This window comes from Arachis ipaensis, chromosome B8, assembly GCF_059453495.1.
Source record: "Arachis ipaensis isolate K30076 ecotype BB chromosome B8, ASM5945349v1, whole genome shotgun sequence".
NCBI classification, from domain to species: Eukaryota; Viridiplantae; Streptophyta; class Magnoliopsida; order Fabales; family Fabaceae; genus Arachis; species Arachis ipaensis.
Genome location: NC_142443.1, coordinates 43,321,759 through 43,345,573, shown reverse-complemented (window position 1 = coordinate 43,345,573; position 23,815 = coordinate 43,321,759). Strand labels below are relative to the sequence as shown.

At 33.4% G+C, this 23,815-nt stretch overlaps 2 protein-coding genes across 2 annotated transcripts; one reads left to right on the top strand and one right to left on the bottom strand.

Moving 5' to 3' along the window:
• The first annotated feature begins 964 nt into the window (after positions 1 to 964).
• On the top strand, positions 965 to 4,597 carry LOC107614520 (3-ketoacyl-CoA synthase 19-like). The gene is made up of 3 exons (XM_021109390.2): positions 965 to 1,498; positions 2,945 to 3,292; positions 3,917 to 4,597. Exons 1-3 carry the CDS (start codon positions 1,044 to 1,046, stop codon positions 4,542 to 4,544), a joined length of 1,431 nt encoding a protein of 476 aa, XP_020965049.1. The 5' UTR covers positions 965 to 1,043; the 3' UTR covers positions 4,545 to 4,597.
• A 769-nt stretch (positions 4,598 to 5,366) lies between these two features.
• On the bottom strand, positions 5,367 to 6,661 carry LOC110265883 (TPD1 protein homolog 1-like). Its single transcript, XM_021109391.2, has 2 exons — positions 6,595 to 6,661; positions 5,367 to 5,701 (listed from the first exon to the last, which is right to left on the bottom strand). Exons 1-2 carry the CDS (start codon positions 6,659 to 6,661, stop codon positions 5,367 to 5,369), a joined length of 402 nt encoding a protein of 133 aa, XP_020965050.1.
• Positions 6,662 to 23,815: the final 17,154 nt, after the last annotated feature.

The window sequence follows — 23,815 nt, the reverse complement described above, 5'->3', positions numbered from 1 at the left end:
TATTAATAAACAAAACTCTTCTTTTCCTAAATTTTTTTAACACTAATTCTCTCTCCAATGGCTTTCACTCTATTGTAAGACCAATGTTAAATAATCACCCATTTTAAATAATAACTTAAATAATAACAAAAAATTTTAGAAGCTCAATTCACTATAGACCGAATCGTTAATGAATAAGATACGGATCGTTCATTTATTTGTTTATCCTTTATTTTATATAATAATATTGTAAGATGTAAAAAATTACGGGAATAATAGAAAAATTTTCTTTCAGAAAATAATTTAAAAAAAAAAGATTTAGTTATTAATATTTTAAAAAATTATATAATTATTTATTTTAAATAATAATTTAATTAAAAAACGACTCTATTATATGATTAAGATACATTTGTATGTTATATATTTATTAAAACTAAAAGTTTAAAAACTTTTACTAGTAATCTTAACATGTACATGTAGCACAAATGTTAACTAATTTTTTTAAAAATTTCTTCCATAAATTTACAAAAGTATTGAGAATTTTAAAGTTTTGGATGTTTGAATAAAATTTGATTTCATTTAGCATTTTAATAAGCGCTCTTAAAACATCAAAATCCTATCCTAATTTTTGAAATCTAATTTACATTTTATGATCATCTATAAAAAAAAATAGACATTATTCACAGTAACAAAATTATATAATTCTTACCTTTCCTTAACTATATGAACTATCACGATCTGGAAATTATTATATCTAGATCAGAGTGGCCAAAGTGGTATACTTCAAAACCCTTCCGAATTTAATAATCAATGTATGAAACTGGCAATTATTTATTACATATACTTCAAAATCAACTACTGATTTCAACTTTAATTTGAACTCACAATTTCTACTTGCAAGTCCTAACGAACTTCCATCCGCTCAAACTCTCCTAATAAATTATATGTGACATTATATGTGTATATAAATATAGGTAGTAGTCATACATTAATATTTCACTAGAAACACGTTAATTGAAATTATATTATTAATAATCTTCTCTCCCTTAATTATAATATAAGCCATGGAGATTCTGTTCTTATCTCTCTCAATAACATTTTTATGCTATGCTTTGTTCTGTTTGTATAATTTAATCCATCAAATTAGAGGCCAATCGTGCTACTTACTAGCATATGAATGCTTCAAGCCCCCAGAAGACACAAAACTTGACAGAGACACATGTGTGAGAATCATCCGTAGGAACAAGAATCTTGGTCTGCAAGAGTACAAGTTCCTCTTGAAAGCAATGGCGAAGTCCGGGATTGGGGAGCACACTTATGCGCCGAGGAGTGTGATTGAGGGAAGAGAAGAGTGTGCCACAATTGAAGATTCATTGAAGGAAGTTGATGAGATCATGTTTGAGACACTTGATAGGATCTTCAAGAGGACTGGGTTTTCTCCTGTTGAGATTGATATTCTTGTGGTTAATATAACGGTTTTCTCTTCAGTTTCTTCCTTTGCAGCTCGCATCATAAACAGGTAGGGCCATGAATGGATTATTATTATGGAATTTATATGTTGAAATTATGTGTCATGATTATTGAATAGAGAAATGACAGATAACTATCATAATTTAATATTTTTTATCATTAACAAACTAGTTATTAATATTTAAATGTACTGTCTAAAATATGTTATTAGATTATTAAATTAAAAAAATTAAATTTATAATTAAAAATAATAAATTTTAATAATTATCTAATATTTTTTAATAAAATATTGTTGACTAAGATATTAGATGATACAGTAGTCTTACCACTTTATTTATCAAAACAATTATTATAGTTTCTCTTAGAAATATAATTATTATAATTGATCATTTGTTGTATTTCACATATTCACCTATTTAAAACTACATATTATATTTTATTAGAATATCAAGAATTATTATTTGAATTCAATTACTATTTTACTTTTTTTTCTGTTTTCTTACCAAGATTTACTTTGACTTTTTACTTTAATAACTCTTATATTACTAATTCTTTTATCTTTGTTTCGGTTATGGATTACACCTATCTTTCAGATACTAACGCGATACATCTAATATAAAATAAAATATGTGCCCCCAAACAATAAGGTAGCGTTTGTTTTGAGGTACAGAGATTGGAAGACTGAGACTCAATATCATATTTGTTAATTTAAAGATTGGTACTAAAATTTTTGTCTTTATCATTAAAATTTCAGTATTTCAGTACTTCCAAAAAGTAAGGACACAGGGGACTGAAACTTTAATAACATTTTATACCTAAAATACCTTCATTTCAATTAATTAATTCCAATTTTATCCTTTGTACAAATTAAATTAGAATTTCATTCTTGTTTCAATTTCTATCTCTCACTTTGTACCAAACAGAATACTAAAATTTATTTCAATTTCTATTTCTTAGTCTCTGTCTCTCACTCTCAGTCTGTCTCTCTACCAAACGCTACGTAAGGGATGGATACTGGAACAAACATATATTTGAAAAAAAAAATACAAATAAAAATAAATTATGATACTATTAAACTTGATAAATATTAGGTTTTAGTAAATATTTTTTATTATTTTATAATATGTAATATATAATAAATTCTGTGTATATTTCAAAAATTAAATATATTATTTTAAAAATTTAATTTTAATTATTAACAATATAAAACGATTTACACAATAATCTTATTCCATCTTTCTTTTAGCTCAGATGACTATTTTCGCGATCAATATAAAATACAGTTATTTTTGTTAGGTAATTAAATACACGTAAGTATATTAAAATTAAATTCTTATTTTAATAACCCAAATTAAATTGATTAAACTTCTGAACCTCTCACCCCATATTATTAAACAGTTTGATGTCTAATAATAATTCAGTTTTCAAAATTTACATATGATTCACTTTAATTTAATTTGTTGTCACCACTTTTATTGTTACTATAAATATATAGGTACAAATTGAGGGAGGATATTAAGGTCTTCAACCTGAGCGGAACAGGTTGCAGCGGAAGCATAGTAGCCATAGATTTGGTGCATCGTCTTCTGAAGACGATGCACAAGAACTGCCTCGCCGTTGTGGTGAGCACAGAGTGCCTCAGCCAGTCATGGTACTGCGGCAAGGTAACCTCCATGATGCTATCTAACTGTCTGTTTCGCTCCGGCGGTGGCTGCTTGCTCCTCACTAACAACCCCTCCCTGAAGCCAAACGCAATTCTGAGGCTAAAGCATGTGGAAAGAACCCACCTTGGAGCAAGTGATGAAGCTTACGGTTGTGCCATGATGGTGGAAGATGAACAAGGGTAATGAAAACTTTGCCATGCATGTATACAAATATAAATTAAAATTATATAATTAGTATTAATATCCCTATTTCGCGTCTTAGTAGTATATATGTGTTCTTTACTTCTTTTTAGTGATCTAGCTACTACATGTTAGGAATTAGATTATTTGCAAAAAAAAAAAAACTAAGAACTATTAAATTAAATTTGGTTCATATATCAATTATTTAGTTTTCTCCTCTAATTACTAGTAGTAGATTGATAGACATATACCTTTGTTTTGATTTAGATTTACAAATAATGGTTACTTTTTAAGATGCATAGTAGTTATGATTATGAAACTTTAATAATTATTTATTTGTATTTTAGTTAAAATGTATTTATAGATCTGAAAATTATTTATTTTGTTAGGCTAGGCCAGTTTTTAGAGACCAAATTTCATTTAGGAACCCAATCATCTTTATATATGCATATGTATAGAATAGATATAGATATTATCACTTTTGAATAAATATTTATTTTTGTATTATATAATTATATCGTTTTATTTAATATATAACATCTTAATTTTTCATAAATTTACCGTATTTTTCATATCATAATCTTTGTACGTTAATACTGTATCCGTATGCTGGTGCAAAATAGGCACCAAGGAATCTACCTAAAGAAGAGTGTCCCCAAAGCTGCCTCTGAAGCCTTGAAGGTGAACCTCAAAATAATGGTGCCTAAGATTTTACCATTATGGGAAATTGTGTGCTATTTCACTGTGTCCATCTACCATTCAACAATGAAAAGGGGCATAGCAGCAAATTCATCCAATCATAACAAAGGTTTGAATTTCAAGTCAGGGATAGAACATTTTTGTGTGCACCCTGGAGGAAGAGCAGTGATTGATGAAATTAGTAAGGGTCTTGGGCTAAATGACTATGATATTGAGCCATCAAGAATGACAATTCACCGTTGGGGCAACACATCTTCAAGTGGGGTGTGGTATGTTTTGGGTTACATGGAAGCAAAAAAGAGGCTTAAGAAAGGTGATAGGGTTCTTATGATTGGGCTTGGGTCAGGGTTTAAGTGTTGTAGCTGTGTTTGGGAAGTTATGAGGGATTTGGAGGGTAATGTTGGTAATAATGTGTGGATGGATTGCATTGATAATTATCCTCCAAATAAATTAGGTACCATTTTTGTGGAAAGTTTTAGCTGGCTCATTGATACACCTCTCGATAACTTTGTCAATGACGATCAAATTTTAGCTAGCATCAAAAGTGGGTAAAAATAGAACTCACTATGAAAGGAAAATGTAATAACTCGAAGAAATAAAATAAAAAATTAATTATTTATGTTACTTTTTACCTATATAATTATTTGTATATTGTATTGAAAAAAAAATCATGCAAACAAAATATTAATTATTTATGTTACTTTTTACCTATATAAATGCTTTCTTTTGTAAGACATATTTATTTGGTTTCATTTTTATTATTTTTAAATATTTGTTGAAAAAGCCATTAACATAGTAAAATAAATAACATTCAATCAAGTTGAAAAGTAAAATGTTAAAGGAATGTATATGAAATATCAAATATATATAGGTGTATCGATGTTGTAAAAATCTAAAATTAGCATTTATTATCTGAATCTTCACATAACATTAGTGTAATTTTTTTGAAACAACTATTTAAGAGTAGTGGTATCTACTTTCCAAATTGAAATCTTTGATAGAATCTGAATCGATAACTCTAATCAAAATTAGAATCAAAATCCAAACAAAGCAGTGGGATTTGGAGGTTGGTTAGACAAAAACAATGAAAAATGAATATACGAGCGAGATTAATACAATTGAAGGCACAAGAAAATCATGATAAATGATTGATAGCTGAATAATCATTGGCTAAATAATATTTCTCATAATCATAAACGACACTTGTTAATTAAACCCCTCATATAATTGATTATTTCTGACATTGGCGATTATCACAAGAACATGATATTTTCGCTAATCATATCCCAACCTTATTGTACCGTATCTAAAGATAATTACTAAGAAAAAAATGATAAAAACTAAAGGCCTCTTAATTTAATCTAGGCCTTATGTTCATGGACTCAAGCACTTGAAGGAAGTAACTGTGAGTGGAAGGATTTCCGTATTAGAATAATTAAAGTTGATGTCACCGGACCCAATTGGATTGCCATTGTTGACAACACATTCATTGCCAGCAACAACCTTTAAAATGTTGGGCGGGAGTGGAATGCCTTTAAATGATTGGATGAATGATCCACAATCGACACGTAGGTCAGTTATCAAACTGGGGCAAGTGTTGACAATGGCACCATTGATATCGTTGCTTCCATCATTTTTGCCTTGGGTTATCTTAATGTAGGACACCTTGCATTCCACTGCAGCACAATCTACCACAGCACCATTAATTCCTGAAATGGGAAAAAGGAAATGATTATTTAAATTATGAACTTTTTACACGTGTTTAAAAAAAAAACACATTTTAAAAAATATTACATAATCAAAATTTATTTATTTTTTTATCAAAATTTAGTTAACAAAAGTCTTAGATAATAAATCATGGTATTATAAAAATAAGGTGTTGACTAAAGTATTGACTAATATTGATAAAAAAGTTTTAGCTTTCAATATTTTTCTTACTGAAAATATAAATATTTTTATATTTTAAATGTATTAAATACGTCAAAAATTTAAAAATTTTATTCTTATACCATTAAAATATATTCTTAAAATATAAATAGCGAGCTAAATCCTAAAAATATTCATACTTTGTCTTTTCCAATACATTGAGATAAAAATAAAATTTTTATTTTTAATGTTATCTATTAATTAGGATTTTTTTTATATTTATAAATATAATATTTACAGATATAAACATGTTTAGAAAAAAATTATGTTTTTCACCTATTTTACATATTTCATTGGCACAGAAAATAAAATAATTATAAATGTATCTTGTTTGTATACAAAATAAGATTGTAATTTAAAAAAATATCTAATAAATATTATATTTATTTTATTTATTTACAAAAAGATACCCTAATTAGCGAAAGCATAAACAAATCAATTAATTGTTACACGAGAGCAAAAACATTGGCGTATGTGGGATATTTGCTAGAATTTATTTTAAAAAAAAGGGGCAAAAAAGAAGAAGGAGTGGCTGATGATTGTACAAAAAAGTGAAAAACATTAGTGTTAAGAAAAACATTTGAACACATGAAAAATGTAACATATATCATTGACCAAAAAGTGAAGGGGATTTAAAAAAAAAGACACAGAAAATATCAACACATGAAGAACTAACCAGAAACAAAACCGTTAACAAGCATTAGCAGCACTAGAGAAATGGCCCTCCAAAAACATGTCGACATGGTTACTTTTTTTTTCTGCTAAAAAAGAAGAATATAATATATGTGCCCTCTCCGGATTAAGACGAATAATGCAGATGGAGAGTCTATATATACTGTTAGAATATATTTACCGTGTTGTATATTAATATAGTATCTAACTAATTAGTATACTTATATATATATATATATATATATATATATATATTACAATAATAGTAATATTAGGAAGATAACAAAAATAATCAAAATTTACCTTATTTAATATTTATTAATTATTGTAATATAGTAGTGTCTAAATAATTAATATACTTATATATTACAATAATAGTAATATTAAAAAGATAAAAAAAATTAAAATTTATCTTATTTAATATTTATTAATTATTAAATAAAATAAATTTTGATTGTTTTTGATTATTTATTTTTTTGTTAATAAATATTTTTGTATTTAATATAATATTTTAAATATATTTTAATATATATATATATATATATATAAAATTTAATTTTGATGTAATGTTAATATAAAAAATTTTTATCTAAAATTATATAACGTTATGTTAATAAAAATAGTATTTTTTTTATATTGATTACATAAATAATAATAAAAATATATTTACCTTCTTGTATATTAATATAGTGTCTAAATAATTAGTATACTTATTATATATTATAATAATAATTATAATGTTAAAAAGACAAAAAAAATTAAAATTTATTTTATTTAATATTTATTAATTATTATAATAACTAATAAATACTAAATTAAGAGGTTGCGGGTTCGAGTCTTCTATTTTTGGTAAAAAAAAAAACTAATAAATACTAAATAAAATAAATTTTAACTGTTTGTAGTTAATTATTTTTTGTTATTAAATATTTTCGTATATATTAATATATAATATTTGAAATATATTTTAATATATATAATTAAATTTTGATACAATACTAATATAAAAAAATTTATATATTGATCCAATTGTATAACTTTATGTTAATAAAAATAGTATCCTTTTTATATTGATTACGTAAAGAATAATAAACAATATATATAATTAAATAACAACATTTTACGGCAGGTTTGGTATATCAAAATCAAATTTATATTATAATTTAAACTACAAATTTATTCGAACTAAAAGGATTTTCTGCTGTTACATGTAACGTAGATTTTGTATGTTAACGAAGATTCGTTTATAAAATATTAATCAACAGGAGCCAGTGGAAAAAACGTTTTATAATCTCTACATTTATTAGAAGCAACGTAAGAATAACAAGATTTAGAATTTCCAAATTTGAGATACAAATGACTATTTGAGAGTGTGGATTACAATAATACTCCCAAAGGATAACGTTTTTGACGTTTAGAGATACTAAAATCGGAAACCAAAAAAAATGGGAACCTCCTTTTTATTTGAACCAATAATATTTATTCAAAATTTCTCTTTTCATTTAAATTTATCTTTCTCTCTTCAATAATCTTTATTATCCAACACTTTATTAGCTACTAACATGATCGATTTAAAATTTGTTTACCTTTTTTAAATTATTTAATCTATAAATTAAAATTATATTATACCTAGAGAATACCTGATATTATATCTAGAGAATATCTGACTGGAATAAATTGATAATTTACAAAATTGTTATTAAAATGGATTTATTATTAAAAGTATTTATTTCGATATAATGGTAAATTTATATGTATCAGTATAATAAAAATTTAGACAAATAAAATGGATTTTTTTATTTAAATAAATAAAAAAAAGTTTAATTTACTGAAATAAATAATTTTAAAAATAATTACAAAAATACGTAGTATGTTATATCTTATTTACAATGTAAATAAGATACGTATAAACTTATCTCGTTTACACTATAAACGAGATAAGAGACCTATATATACAAGTCGTTTACAGCGACGTTCCAGGCCCCATTTTCAACTTTTTCACCATTTTCTCCTCTCTTCTATTTTTTTTTGACCATATTATTGAGTAACACTAAGATGGCACGCGCAGATGCACGTGATCCAGACATCAATCGACTGAACGCCACATGGCATGTTGCCGGGGCAGTCGACTTCGCAGTTAGTTTTGTTATCTTCACGTTTATGTCATCGCATAATGTATAGCCATGGTTAGGAACTTAGGATACTTGCCAAGAACTAGGATACAATTTATGGTTTAGGTAGTTGGATATATTATTACCAACAGTTGACTGATATGGTGCATTTTAGAAATGTGATTCTTATTTTTTTTTTGTAATTAAGTTATTAAAAAACATAATTATTAATTTAGATATTAAATATTGGAGTAAATGTTTTTCTTAAAGTTAATTTAGATATTAGCAACGATTGACTGATAGATTTATTAATTTAATAATTTAATTATTAGTAAAAGTTATTTTTTAAGTAAACAATTATATAATTTTTTATCTAAATTAATTTATTGAGTAAAAATTTGCTAACTACATTATTAATTACTGTAGAAAATGTTTTCATTTTAATTAACATATTGAGAAAATGCTTATTAATTAACTTAGTAATTATTAACATAAAAGGCTTTATTTAAATAAATTCAGTTAGTATATATTTATAAATTTCTGTTAAATAAATGTATATAATAATTAAATCAGTTTGTTAAGTTAATACTTATTGAGAGTTTATTTTCTGGATTCTGATAATTTATTTTTTGTTAGAAACCTCGCCTACTTCTTTCTCGGCGAGTGAGTCACACACTTCCACCACCAAATGCCATCATCCCATATTTGAGGGAGGCTGGCTTCAGCGACACAGTGCCTCTTGAGGATATCGTCTTTGATAACTCCTTGATCATGGCATTCGTAAAGCGCTGGAGTCCAGAGACCCACACGTTTCACCTGCCATGGGATAAGTGCACCATCACCCTGCAGGACGTTGCGTATCACCTTGGGATACGTGCGCACGGGGAGCCAATGGGGGTGCTTCCGTGATTTCCACAGATGGTATGGCACCGTGACGTGGGAGCTAGTGAAGCAACTACTTGGTGCCAGGTTGGGGTGTTCAAAACTGATCTGGACCGACCTAAACCGACTAACCGAACCGAAAAAATCGAAAACTGAACAAACCGAAAACTGAAAAAAAAAACAAATTTTGCTGTTTTTATTGTGTTTCAGTTCGGTTTTGGGTTCTGACCATGAAAATTCCAACCGAACCGAACCGGTTTATGAAAAAAACCCTAAAAAACCAAACCCCCACCCCCGACCCCAAGCGCGACTCCACACTCCACAGACCCAAGTCGTGACCTAAGTCACATAAGCCCCCCACCCCCAATTTCGAAACCTAGCTTTTCTCGCTCTCTTCTCTCAATCTCGCCCTCGCAGAGTCGCAGTCTCGCAGTCGTTCTCTACTGCTCTCAGGCTCTTCTCGAAGCCTTTTACACTTCCTAGTTCCCACCAGCCACCAGCACCGAAGCCTTCTTCCCAGTTCCCAGCGAGCACGACCCAACAGGCAGCAGCGTTCTTCCCAGCAGCTCCCAGCGTCGCCAGCGAGCACCGACCCAGGAATGTTCTTCCCAGCAGCGCCGAGCCACCGACCCCAGTTCCCACCGAGCCACCTAGCACAGCACCAGCCAGCAGCCTTCTTCCCGCCGATTCAACTGAGATATAAAGCCCGAGCCTCCGATTCAGGTATGTAATTAAGTAATTTAACTAATTTATGTTCAATAAATCAATAATCATTGATAGATTGCTGCTGGTTGTTAACTTGTTTATTTCATTATTGCTGCCTTACTGATTGTTCTGTTGAATTACTGAAACTACTTCTGTTTTGTTTTGTTTTGCTGTTCTGTTGAATTACTAAATTACTTTTGAGTTTTAAAGTGATTTAGTATGATTTATCAAGTGTTGGAGGTTTTGGATATTGATAGGGTTAGATTGAAATCAGTATGGTAAGATAAATTTGAATAATGAGAAAATGGGAGCAGATTTGAAGTATTAGATTACCTCCGTATCATGTGAAACAGGATATTGTATTATTGTTGAATTACTTTTGTTGAATTACTTTATTGTTGGTATTGTTGCTGGTTGGTTAATGATGAGCGGATAATTTATACCCTTTTTGGCATTGTTTTTACATAGTTTTTAGTATGTTTCAGTAACTTTTTATTATATTTTTATGAGTTTTTATTCAAAAATCATATTTCTGGACTTTGCTACGAGTTTGTGTATTTTTCTGTAATTTCAGGTATTTTCTGGCTGAAATTGAGGGACCTGAGCAAAAATCTGATTCAGAGGCTGAAAAAGGACTGCAGATGCTGTTGGATTCTGACCCTCCTGGACTCGAAATGGAATTTCTCGAGCTACAGAAGCCCAATTGGTGCGCTCTTAATTGCATTAGAAAGTAGACATCCTGTGCTTTCCAACAATATATAATAGTTCATACTTTGCCAGAGAATTGATGGCCCAAACTGGCGTTCAAAGTCAGCCTAAAACTTTCTGGCGTAAAACGCCAGAACTAGCACCTTTTTCGGCATTAAACGCCCATTCTGGCACCCAGGGTGGCATTTAATGCCAACTTTGGGCATATGCACGTGAAAGCTTGGAAGCTCAGCCCAGACATGCACCAAGTGGGTCCCAGAAGTGGATTTCTGCACTATCTACACTTAGTTACTCATTTTCTGTAAACCTAAGTTACTAGTCTAGTATAAAAACTACTTTTAGAGATTTATTTTGAACTCATGACATTTTTTACACTTCATATTGTATCTTCTACAGCATGAGTCTCTAAACCCCATAGGTGGGGGTGAGGAGCTTTGCTGTGTTTCAATGGATTAATGCAATTACTACTGTTTTCTATTTAATCACGCTTGATTCTATTCTAAGATATTCACTCGTACTTCAATATGGAGAATATGATGATCCGTGACACTCATCATTATCCTCAACCCTATGAACGCGTGCCTGACAACCACTCCGTTCTATCTGAGCTCAATGTAGTCATTGGGCAACAGCTTGAGTACGTATCTCTTGGGTTTCTAATCCACGGACCGAGTCTGGAGGTTAGAACCTTCGTGGTATAGGCTAGAACCAATTGGTAGCATTCCTGGGATCCGAAAAGTTTAAACCTTGTCTATGGTATTTCGAGTAGGATCCGAGAAGGGATGACTGTGACGAGCTTCAAACCTGCGAATGTTGGGCGCAGTGACAGTGTGCAAAAGGACAAGGGTCCTATTCCAACGCTAGTGGGAATCGACAGATGATTAGCCGTGCGGTAGCTGTACATGGTATTTTTCATCCGAGACGAGAAATCCGACAGTTGATTAGCCGTGCAGAGATCGTACCTGGTATTTTTCATCCAAGAGGATCATACAGCTTGCCATTGAAGGAAGCTATGCGTGCTTGGAGAAGAAGGCAATAAGAAAACAGAGATTCAGACGACAGAGCATCTCCGGAACCTCAACCTGTTCCTCATTATTGAATCACATGTACCTTTTAATTCATGTTATTTACTTTTCATAACAAAATCATTTTTATCATTAATCTCCTGACTAAGATTTACAAGATAACCATAGCTTGCTTCAAGCCGGCAATCTCCGTGGGATCGACCCTTACTCACGCAAGGTATTACTTGGATGACCCAGTGCACTTGCTGGTTAGTTGTGCGGAGTTGTGAAAAGTGTGATCACAATTTCGTGCACTAAGTTTTTGGCGCCGTTGCCGGAGATTGTTCGAGTTTGAACAATTGACGGTTTATTTTGTTTCTTAGATTAGGAAAAATTTATCCTTTTGGTTTAAAGTCACTAAAATTGAGTCTCTATTATTGTTTTTGGTTAAAATTTTAAAATCCTTATTTTTTTTCTAAATTATTTTCGAAACTTTTTAAAAGCAATAACCTCATAATTTAGTTTTTTGTTTGAATTTAGTTTTATGTTTTAAGTTTGGTGTCAATTGCATGATTTTATTTTTCTTTCAATTTATCTAATTATATGTTCAAGTTGTTCTTGTTTATTTTTCTTGTTTGATCTTTAGTTTTTCTTGTTTTGTGTCTTTTCTTGTTTTTCTTGTGCATTTTCGAATTATTAGTGTCCAAGGTACAAAAATTTTTAAGTTTGGTGTCCTTTGTGTTTTTATTTTCTTAAAAATTTTCAAAAATTGTTCTTGGTGTTCATCTTGATATTCAAAGTGTTCTTGGTTTTCATCTTGACACTCAACAGTTTCGTGGTTGCTTTCTTTGTTTTGATCTAAAAATTCTAAGTTTGGTGTCTTTTTATTGTTTTTTTCTTTCCTCATTAAATTCAAAATATCTTTTATCTTTATTTTAATTGAATTTTCGATTTTTACTTTTAAAAATTCGGATTTTTATTTTAATTTTTTCTATCTTATCTTAGTTTTAAAATCTCAAAATTCAAATCTTTTTCAAAAAAAAAAAATCATATCTTTTTCAAAACCTCATCTTATTTTATTTCAAATTTCAATTTTCAATTTTCAAAATTTGAAAATCTTTTATAAAATTTTTCAAAATCTTTTTCCTTTTTGACATAATTTTCGAATTACTTGTCTTATTTTATTATCTTGATTGAAAAATTTTAAGTTTGGTGTTTCCTTGCTAAGAAAGTTTCAATCTTCAAATTTTAAAATCATATCTTTTTCAAACCTTTTCTTTTATTTATTTTTTTACAAGTATCTTTAATTTTAACACATCTTTTTCAAAACTCTCTAACCACCTTTTTTCTTTCTCCAATTTTCAAAAATCATATCCAAAATTTTTCAAATATTTTTAATTAATTAGCCATTTTAGTATTTGAATTTTTATTATATATTTTAATCTATTTTATTTTATTTTCTTTTCTTTTGAATTCGGATATCCTTAATTAAATAAAATAAAAATAAAAATATTTTATTCTCTCCATCATGGACCTAAGTGAAAATGAATAGTCCAGAAAGGCTCTGGGGTCATATGCTAACCCCACTAATGCTTCCTATGGGAGTAGTATCTGTATACCTCCCATAAGAGCAAACAGTTTTGAGCTAAATCCTCAGCTCATTATCATGGTGCAGTAAAATTGCAGTATTCCGGTCTTCCACAGGAAGAACCTACTGAGTTTTTGACACAGTTCTTACAAATTACTGACACAGTACGTGATAAGGACATGGATCAGGATGTCTACAGATTATTACTATTTTCATTTGCTGTAAAAGATCAAGCTAAGAGGTGGTTAAACAACCAACCCACAACAAGCATAAGAACATGGAAACAGTTATCAGACAAATTCCTGAATCAATATTTTCTTCCAAAAAGGATGACACAGCTAAGAGTGGACATCCAAGGCTTTAAACAAGAGGATAATGAATCCCTTTATAATGCATGGGAAAGGTATAGAGGGATGCTAAGGAAATGCCCCTCTGAAATGTTTTCAGAATGGGTGCAGTTAGACATCTTTTACTATGGTCTTACAGAAAAAGCCCAAATGTCTCTAGACCACTCAGCTGATGGATCTATACATATGAGAAAGACAATTGAAGAGGCTCAAGAGCTCATTGATACAGTTGCTAGAAATCAATATCTATACTCAAGTAGTGGGTCCTCCATGAAAGAAGAAGCTAATGCTGTATCCAATGAACTTAGTCCTCAAGAACAAGTTGCTGAACTCAATCAGCAATTGCTTAGTATAACAAAATAGTTAGCAGAATTTAAAGAGATGCTACAAGAAACCAAAGATGCTAATGAGAATATGGAAAAACACTTGAATCAGACAAGACAGCAGCTATCTAAACAGATAACAGAAAAATGCCAAGCTGTTCAACTAAGGAGTGGGAAGATATTGAATACCTCAATTCGAAACAGCAGGAAGCCAAGAAAGGAACAACTAACAGAAAATGACCAAGTCACTGCTCAAAATCCCTCTGAGGACAATAAGAGCCCAGAGAGGAATGATGCTGGCGTTCAAACACCAGAAAGGGGTAAAGACTTGGCGTTAAACACTCAAAGAATAGCCAATTCTGACGTTCAAACGCCAGAAAAGGGTGGCAACCTGGCGTTAAACGCCCAAAAAGCACCCAATTCTGGCGTTCAAACGCCAATAAGGGATCAGACACCTGCAAGTACTGATAACAACCCCCCTAAGCAGGCTTCTCCAACCACTTCTATAGAAAATAAACCTGCAGCAACTAAGGTTGAAGAGTACAAAGCCAAGATGCCTTATCCTCAGAAACTCCGTCAAGCGAAACAGGATAAACAATTTGCCCGCTTTGCAGACTATCTTAGGACTCTTGAAATAAAGATTCTTTTTGCAGAGGCACTTGAGCAAATACCCTCTTATGCTAAGTTCATGAAGGAGATCTTAAGTCATAAGAAGGATTGGAGAGAAACTGAAAAAGTTTTCCTCACTGAAGAATACAGTGCAGTCATTCTGAAAAGCTTACCAGAAAAGTTTAAAGATCTCGGAAGCTTTATGATACCATGCACATTAGAGGGTGCTTGTACCAAGACAGCTCTATGTGATCTTGGGGCAAGTATCAACTTAATACCTGCATCTACTATCAAAAAGCTTGGTTTAACTAATGAAGTTAAACCAACCCGGATATGTCTCCAACTTGCGGATGGATCCATTAAAATCCCATCAGGCATAATTGAGGACATGATTGTCAAGGTTGGGCCATTTGCCTTTCCTACTGATTTTATAGTGCTGGAAATGGAGGAGCACAAGAGTGCAACTCTCATTTTAGGAAGACCTTTCCTAGCAACTGGACGAACCCTCATGACGTCCAAAGAGGGGAGATAACCCTAAGAGTCAATGATGATGAGTTTAAGTTGAATTCTGTCAAAGCTATGCAGCATCCAGCCACACCAAAAGACTGCCTGAGCACTGACATCATTGACTCTCTGGTAGAAGAGGTCAATATGACTGAGAGTCTCAAATAAGAGCTAGAGAACATTTTTAAAGATGTTCAGCCTGATCTGGATGAACCAGAGGAAACAGAAGAACCTCTAAAAACCCCTCAGGAAGAGAAGAAGCCTCCTAAACCCGACTCAAACCACTACCACCATCTCTGAAATATGCATTTCTGAGGGAAGATGACACTTTTTCTGTGATCATAAGCTCTACTTTAGAACCACAGGAAGAGAAAGCACTAATTCAGGTGCTAAGGACACACAAGACAGCTTTTGGGTGGTCCATAAGTGATCTTAAGGGCATTAGCCCAGCCAGATGCATGCACAAGATCCTATTGGAGGATAATGCCAAGCCAGTGGTTCAATCATAGAGGCAGCTAAATCCAGCCATGAAGGAGGTGGTGTAGAAGGAGGTCACTAAGTTACTAGAGGCTGGGATTATTTATCCTATTTCTGATAGCCCCTGGGTGAGCCCTGTCCAAGTTGTCCCCAAGAAGGGAGGCATGACAGTGGTTCATAATGAAAAAAATGAACTGGTTCCTACAAGAACAGTTACAGGGTGGTGTATATATATTGACTACAGAAAGAGGTCACTGAGTTACTAGAGGCTGGGATTATTTATCCTATTTCTGATAGCCCCAGGGTGAGCCCTGTCCAAGTTGTCCCCAAGAAGGGAGGCATGACAGTGGTTCATAATGAAAAAAATGAACTGGTTCCTACAAGAACAGTTACAGGGTGGCATATGTATATTGACTACAGAAGACTCAATACAGCCACCAGAAAGGATCATTTTCCTTTACCATTCATAGACTAGATGCTAGAGAGACTAGCAGGTCATGAATACTACTACTTTTTGGATGGCTATTCAGGTTACAACCAAATTGCAGTAGATCCTCAAGACCAAGAGAAAATAGCATTCATATGTCCTTCTGGAGTATTTGCCTACAGAAGGATGCCATTTGGTCTGTGCAATGCACCTGCAACTTTTCAGAGGTGCATGCTCTCTATCTTCTCTGATATGGTAGAGAAATTTCTGGAAGTCTTCATGGATGACTTCTCAGTATTTGGAGACTCATTTAGCTCCTGTCTTGACCATCTAGCACTTGTTCTGAAAAGGTGCCAAGAGACTAACCTGGTTTTAAACTGGGAAAAATGTCACTTTATGGTGACTAAAGGAATTGTCCTTGGGCACAAAATTTCAAACAAGGGGATAGAGGTGGATCAAGCTAAGGTAGAGGTAATTGAAAAATTACCACCACCTGCCAATATTAAGGTAATCAGAAGTTTTCTGGGGCATGCAGGATTCTATAGGAGGTTTATAAAAGATTTTTCAAAAATTGCAAAACCTCTGAGCAATCTGCTAGCTGCTGATACACCATTTGTATTTGACAAAGAGTGTCTGCTGGCATTTGAAACTCTGAAAGCTAAGCTGGTCACATCACCAGTCATTTCTGCACCAGACTGGACATTACCATTCGAACTAATGTGTGATGCCAGTGACCATGCCATTGGTGCAGTGTTGGGACACAGGTATAACAAGCTTCTGCACGTCATTTACTATGCTAGCCGTGTTTTGAATGACGCACAGAAGAATTATACAACCACAGAAAAAGAGTTGCTTGCAGTGGTTTATGCCATTGACAAGTTCAGATCTTATTTAGTGGGATCAAAAGTGATTGTGTACACTGACCATGCTGCTCTAAAATATCTCCTCACAAAGCAGGATTCAAAACCCAGACTCATAAGATGGGTGTTGCTTCTGCAAGAGTTTGATATAGAAATAAGAGACAGAAAAGGGACAGAGAACCAAGTAGCAGATCATCTGTCCCGGATAGAACCAGAAGAAGAGGCGTCCCTCCTTCCTACTGAGATCTCTGAAATCTTTCCGGATGAGCAACTCTTTGCCATTCAGGAATTACCATGGTTTGCAGACATTGCAAAATATAAAGCTGTGAGATTCATACCCAAAGAGTACAGTAAGAAACAAATAAAAAAATTGATTTCTGATGCAAAGTACTACTTGTGGGATGAACCATATCTCTTTAAAAGGTGTGCAGATGGAGTAATTGATGAGCGGATAATTTATACACTTTTTAGCATTGTTTTTAGGTAGTTTTTAGTATGATTTAGTTAGTTTTTAGTATATAATTATTAGTTTTTAAATAAAAATTACATTTCTGGACTTTACTATGATTTTGTGTGTTTTTCTGTGATTTCAGGTATTTTCTGGCTGAAATTGAGGGACTTGAGCAAAAATCTGATTCGGAGGCTGAAAAAGGAGTGCAGATGCTGTTGGATTCTGACCTCCCTGCACTCGAAGTGAATTTTCTGGATCTACAGAAGCCCAATTGGTGTGCTCTCAATTGCGTTTGAAAGTCGACATCCCGGGCTTTCCATCAATATATAATAGTTTATACTTTACCTGAGATTTGATGGCCTAAATTGGCGTTCAAAGTCAGCTTAAAATTTCTGGCGTAAAACGCCCAAACTGGCACCAAAGCTGGCGCTTAACTCCAAGAAAAGCCTATGCACATGAAAGCTTCATTGCTCAGCCCAAGCACACACCAAGTGGGCCTTGGAAGTGGATTTCTGCATCATTAACTTATTTTTGTAAACCCTAGGCTACTAGTTCATTATAAATAGGACCTTTCACTATTGTATTTTCATTTTTGGAATATCTTTGGAACATTTAGTCCTTAGACATTGGAGGCTGGCCTCACAGCCATGTCTAGACTATTTTCACTTATGTATTTTCAACGGTGGAGTTTCTACACCCCATAGATTAAGGTGTGGAGCTCTGCTGTTCTTCATGAATTAATGTAATTACTACTGTTTTCTATTTAATTCACTCCTACTTCTTATTCTAAGATATTCACTCGCACTTCAACCTGATGAATGTGATGATCCGTGATACTCATCATTATTCTCACTTATGAACGCGTGCCTGACAAACACTTCTGTTCTATCTGCAATAGCTTGAGTGCGTATCTCTTAGCCTCCTGGTTCACGACGCATGGTTGCTTCTCCTGACAACAGAGCCTTCCATTCCGTGAGATCAGAGTCTTCATGGTATAGGCTAGAATCAATAGACAGCATTCCTGAGATCCGGAAAGTCTAAACCTTGTCTGTGGTGTTCCGAGTAGGATCTGGGAAGGAACGACTGTGACGAGCTTCAAACCTGCGAATGTGGGGCGCAAGTGATAGTGCGCAAAAGGACAATGGTCCTATTCCGACGCTAGCGGGAACTGACAGATGATTAGCCCTGCGGTGACAGCGCAGATGGATTTATTTTCATACGAGAGGATCATACAGCTTGCCATGGAAGGAGGTAACACATGGTTGGAAGAAGGCAGTAGGAAAGTAGAGGTTCAGAAGCAACAAAGCATCTCCATACGCTTATCTGAAACCCCACCAATGAATTACATAAGTATTTCTATCTTATTTTCTGTTTTAATTATATTTTAATTATCAATGCCTCAAAACCATTTTAATTCGCCTGGCTGAAATTTACAAGGATGACCATAGCTTGCTTCAAGCCGACAATCTCCGTGGGATCGACCCTTACTCACATAAGGTATTACTTGGACGACCCGGTGCACTTGCTGGTTAGTTGTGCAGAATTGCAGAAGTGTGATTGTGATTTCGTGCACCACGTTTTTGGCGCCGTTGCCAGAGATTGTTCGAGTTTGGACAACTGACAGTTCATCTTGTTGCTCAGATTAGGTAATTTCATTTTAATTTTAAGCTTTTTGTTCTTTTTATTTTCGAAAAATTTTTTTTTGCAAAAAATTAAATTATTCTATGTTCTTCAGAATTTTTAAGAATGAATTCTAGAGTTTCAGATGATGCTTTTATCATCACATGAGCTAATTGATTCCCATTAATTTGGCTGTTGTACGTAATGTCCTGCTGAAGCTTGGCTAGCCATGTCTAATCTTTTTAGACTGAAGCTTTAAACTAACATTGCATGATTCCTGGAATTCTTATTAAAAATTTTGAAATCCTTATTTTTCTTTTTCCAAATAATTTTCGAAAAATACAAAAAAATAATTTGTGTTTCTTGTTTGAGTCTAGTGTCACATTTTAAGTTTGGTGTTTTGTATATTTTTAATTTCCTTGCATTCTTCTAAAATATATGCATTATGTTCTTCATTGATCTTCAAGTTGTTCTTGATGATTTTATTGGGTCTGATCTTTAAATTCTCTTATTTTGTGTCTTTTGTTGTTTCTCATGTGCATTCTCAATTTGTTAGTATCTCTAATATAAAAATTTCTAAGTTTGGTGTCTTGCATGTCTTCCTTCCCTATAAAAAATGATTATTCATCTTGACAGTCAACGTGTTCTTGCATACATTATTTATTTGATCTTAGTTTTTCATGATTAGTTTCATTTTGTTGTTATTCTCTCTCATCATTAAAAATTCAAAAAAATTTTTCAAAATTATGTCTTTTCAAGTCAATAATACAGAGAATTGAAGATTCAGAACATACAGCAGAGGAATCACAAAGAAAAAGCTGGGCGTTCAAAACGCCCAGTGAAGAAGGAATTCTGGCGTTTAAACGCTAGCCAAGGTACCTAGCTGGGCATTTAACGCCCAAGGAGGTAGCCAAATGGGCGTTAAACGCCAGAATGGATACCATTCTGGGCGTTTAACGCCAGGACAACACAAGGGAGGTAAATTAGTTTTTAATTCAAATCCTTTTCAAATCTTCATAATTTTTCAAAATAAAATCCTTTCAAATCTTCATAATTTTTCAAAATCAAATCTTTTTCCATTTTTCTCTCACTATTTTCGAAAATCCTGGCTACTAATTAATGATTTGATTAAAAAATTTCAAGTTTGTTACTTTCTTGTTATGAAAGGTTCAATATTTGAATTTTAGAATCATATCTTTTAAATTTCTTGTTAGCCAAGTCAAAAAAAATTCCAATCATATATTCTCAATCATATCATTAATTTAAAAATTTTCTTTTTAAATTATTTTTCAATCATATCTTCTCAATCATATTTTCTCAACCACAACTTTTTCAAAATAATTTTCAATCATATCTTTTTGATTACTAATTTCAAATTTAAAATCACCTAACCACTTTCTCACTTTTAATTTTCGAAAAACCATCAACCACTTTTTTAAAATTCTTTTTAATTATTTTAAAATTTTTAGTTTTATTTAAAAATTTGTTTTCGAAAAATTTTCCCCTCTTCACCTTCTTCTATTTAAGGACTAACACTCCTCCTCAAATAGCAATTCAGACACTCTCTCCTTCTTCATATGTTTGAATTCTTATCTACCTACCTCATCCCTCTATTCCTGTTTTCCTCTGATACCTCAAGGAATCTCTATACTGTGACATAGAGGATTCCTATTCTTGTCTGTTCTCTTCTTTTTCATATGAGCAGGAGCAAGGATAAGAACATTCTTGTTGAAGCTGATCCGGAACCTGAAAGGACTCTAAAGAGGAAGCTAAGAGAAGCTAAAGCACAACACTCTGGAGAGGACCTGACAGAATTTTTCAAAAAAGAAGAAGAGATGGCCGAACCCAACAACAATGGTGGAGATGCAAGGAAGATGCTTGGTGACTTCACTGCACCATCTTCTGACTTCTATGACAGAAGCATCTCAATTTCTGCAATTGGAGAAAACAACTTTGAGGTTAAGCCTCAATTAGTTTCTCTAATGCAACAGAATTGCAAGTTTCATGGACTTCCATTGGAAGATCCTCATCAGTTCTTAGCTGAATTCTTGCAAATCTGTGACACTGTTAAGACCAATGGGGTTAATCTTGAGGTCTACAGACTTATGCTTTTTTCCTTTGCTGTAAGAGACAGAGCTAGGACATGATTGGACTCACAACCTAAGGATAGCCTGAGCTCTTGGGAAAAGCTGGTCAATGCCTTCTTGGTAAAGTTCTTTCCACCTCAAAAATTAAGTAAGCTTAGAGTGGAAGTCCAGACCTTCAGACAGAAGGAAGGCGAATCCCTCTATAAAGCTTGGGAAAGATACAAGCAGTTGATCAGAAGGTGTTCTTCTGTCACGCTTTCAGAATGGAGCATCATATGCATATTCTATGATGGTCTGTTTGAACTATCCAAGATGTTATTGGACAACTCTGCTGGAGAATCTCTTCATCTGAAAAAGACGCCTGAAGAAGCCCAGGAACTCATTGAAATGGTTGCAAATAACTAATTCATGTACACTTCTGAAAGAAATCCTGTGAATAATGGGACAACTCAGAAGAAAGAAGTTCTGGAGATTGATACTCTGAATGCCATACTGGCTCAGAATAAAATATTGGCTCAGCAAGTCAATATGATTTCTCATAGTCTGACTAGAATGCAAGCTGCATCCAGCAGTAATAAAGAAGCATCTTCTGAAGAAGAAGCTTATGATCCTAAGAACCCTACAATGGAAGAGGTGAATTACATGGGAGATTCCTATGGAAACACCTATAATCCTTCATGGAGAAATCATCCAAATCTCTCATGGAAGGACCAACAGAAGCCTCAACAATGCTTCAACAACAATAATGGTGGAAGAAATTGGTTTAGCAATAGCAAGCCTTTTCCATCATCTTCTCAGCAACAGACAGAGAATTCTGAGCAGAACCGTTCTGGCTTAGCAACCATAGTCTCTGATCTATCTAAGACCACACTAAGTTTCATGAATGAAACAAGATCCTCCATTAGAAATTTAGAGGCACAAGTGGGTCAGCTGAGTAAGAGAATTACTGAAACTCCTCCTAGCACCCTCCCAAGCAATACAGAAGAAAATCCCAAGAGAGAGTACAAGGCCATAACCATGACTAACATGGCCGAACCTGAAGAGAGTAAGGAGGACGTGATTCCTAGTGAGAAAAACCTCATGGGATGTCCTCTGAACGAAAAGAAGTTCCCCTTTGAGGAACCAAGGGAATCTGAGGCTCATACAGAGACAATATTGATCCCATTGAACCTACTTCTGCCATTCATGAGCTCTGATGAGTATTCTTCCTCTGAAGAGGATGAAGATATTACTGAAGAGCAAGTTGCTAAATACCTTGGAGCAATCATGAAGCTGAATGCCAAGTTATTTGGTAATGAGACTCGGGAGGATGAACCCCCTTGCTCACCAATGAACTGAATGACTTGATTAGGCAGACATTACCTCAGAAGAAACCGGATCCTAGAAAGTTCTTAATACCTTATACCATAGGCACCATGACCTTTGAGAAGGCTCTGTGTGACCTTGGGTCAAGTATAAACCTCTTGCCACTCTTTGTAATGGAGAAACTAGAGATCTTTGAGGTGCAAGTTGCAAGAATCTCACTAGAGATGGCAGATAATTCAAGAAAACAGGCTTATGGACTTGTAGAGGATGTCTTGGTAAAGATTGAAGGCCTTTACATTCCTGCTGATTTCATAATCCTGGACAATGGGAAGAATAAGGATGAATCCATCATCCTTGGCAGACCCTTCCTAGCCACAGCAAAAGCTGTGATTGATGTTGACAGAGGAGAGTTGGTTCTTCAAGTAAATGAGGACTACTTTGTATTTAAAGCTAAAGAATCTCCTTCTGTACACATGGAGAAGAAGCATGACAAGCTTCTCTCAATGCAGAGTCAAACAGAGCCCCCACATTCAAACTCTAAGTTTGGTGTTGGGAGGCCATCATCATGCTCTGAGTATCTGTGAGGCTCCATGAGAGCCCACTGTCAAGCTATTGACATTGAAGAAGCGCTTGTTGGGAGGCAACCCAATTTTTTACTTATGTTAAATTTCTATTGTTATTTTATGTTTTTTTAGGATGATGATCATGTGGAGTCACAAAAACAAAAGCTAAAATAAAAAAACAGCATTGAAAATAGCACACCCTGGAGGATGAGCTTACTGGCGATTAAACGTCAGTAAGGGTAGCAGAATGGGCGTTAAACGCCCAGTCTGGCACCATTCTGGGCGTTTAACGCCAGAAAAAGGCACCAGACTGGCGTTTAACGCCAGAAAAGGGCACCAAGTTGACGTTTAACGCCAGAAAGGGAAGAAAAGCTGGCGTTAAACGCTAGAAATGGGCAGCAACCTGGCGTTTAACGCCAGGATTGGCACTCCAAGGGGCGTTTACACGCCAAAATGGTGCAGGGATGAGAAATCCTTGACACCTCAGGATCTATGGACCCCACAGGATCCCCACCTACCTCAACTCTCTCTATCTCTTCTTCACACCTTCCCATAACACCGTTCCTCAAATACCCCTTACCAATCACCTCCACCACTCTTCCCCATAACACCCACCTCACAATTCAAAATTCAAATCCTCTCCCTCCCAAACCAACC

Excerpts from the sequence above, each read along its gene's own strand:
- LOC110265883 (XM_021109391.2), bottom strand. The coding sequence starts at position 6,661 with ATGTCGACATGTTTTTGGAGGGCCATTTCTCTAGTGCTGCTAATGCTT. Across the intron at positions 5,702-6,594 it reads TGTTAACGGTTTTGTTTCTG|GAATTAATGGTGCTGTGGTA; the intron begins GTTAGTTCTTCA and ends TTCCCATTTCAG.
- LOC107614520 (XM_021109390.2), top strand. The coding sequence starts at position 1,044 with ATGGAGATTCTGTTCTTATCTCTCTCAATAACATTTTTATGCTATGCT. Across the intron at positions 1,499-2,944 it reads GCAGCTCGCATCATAAACAG|GTACAAATTGAGGGAGGATA; the intron begins GTAGGGCCATGA and ends ATAAATATATAG. Across the intron at positions 3,293-3,916 it reads ATGGTGGAAGATGAACAAGG|GCACCAAGGAATCTACCTAA; the intron begins GTAATGAAAACT and ends GGTGCAAAATAG.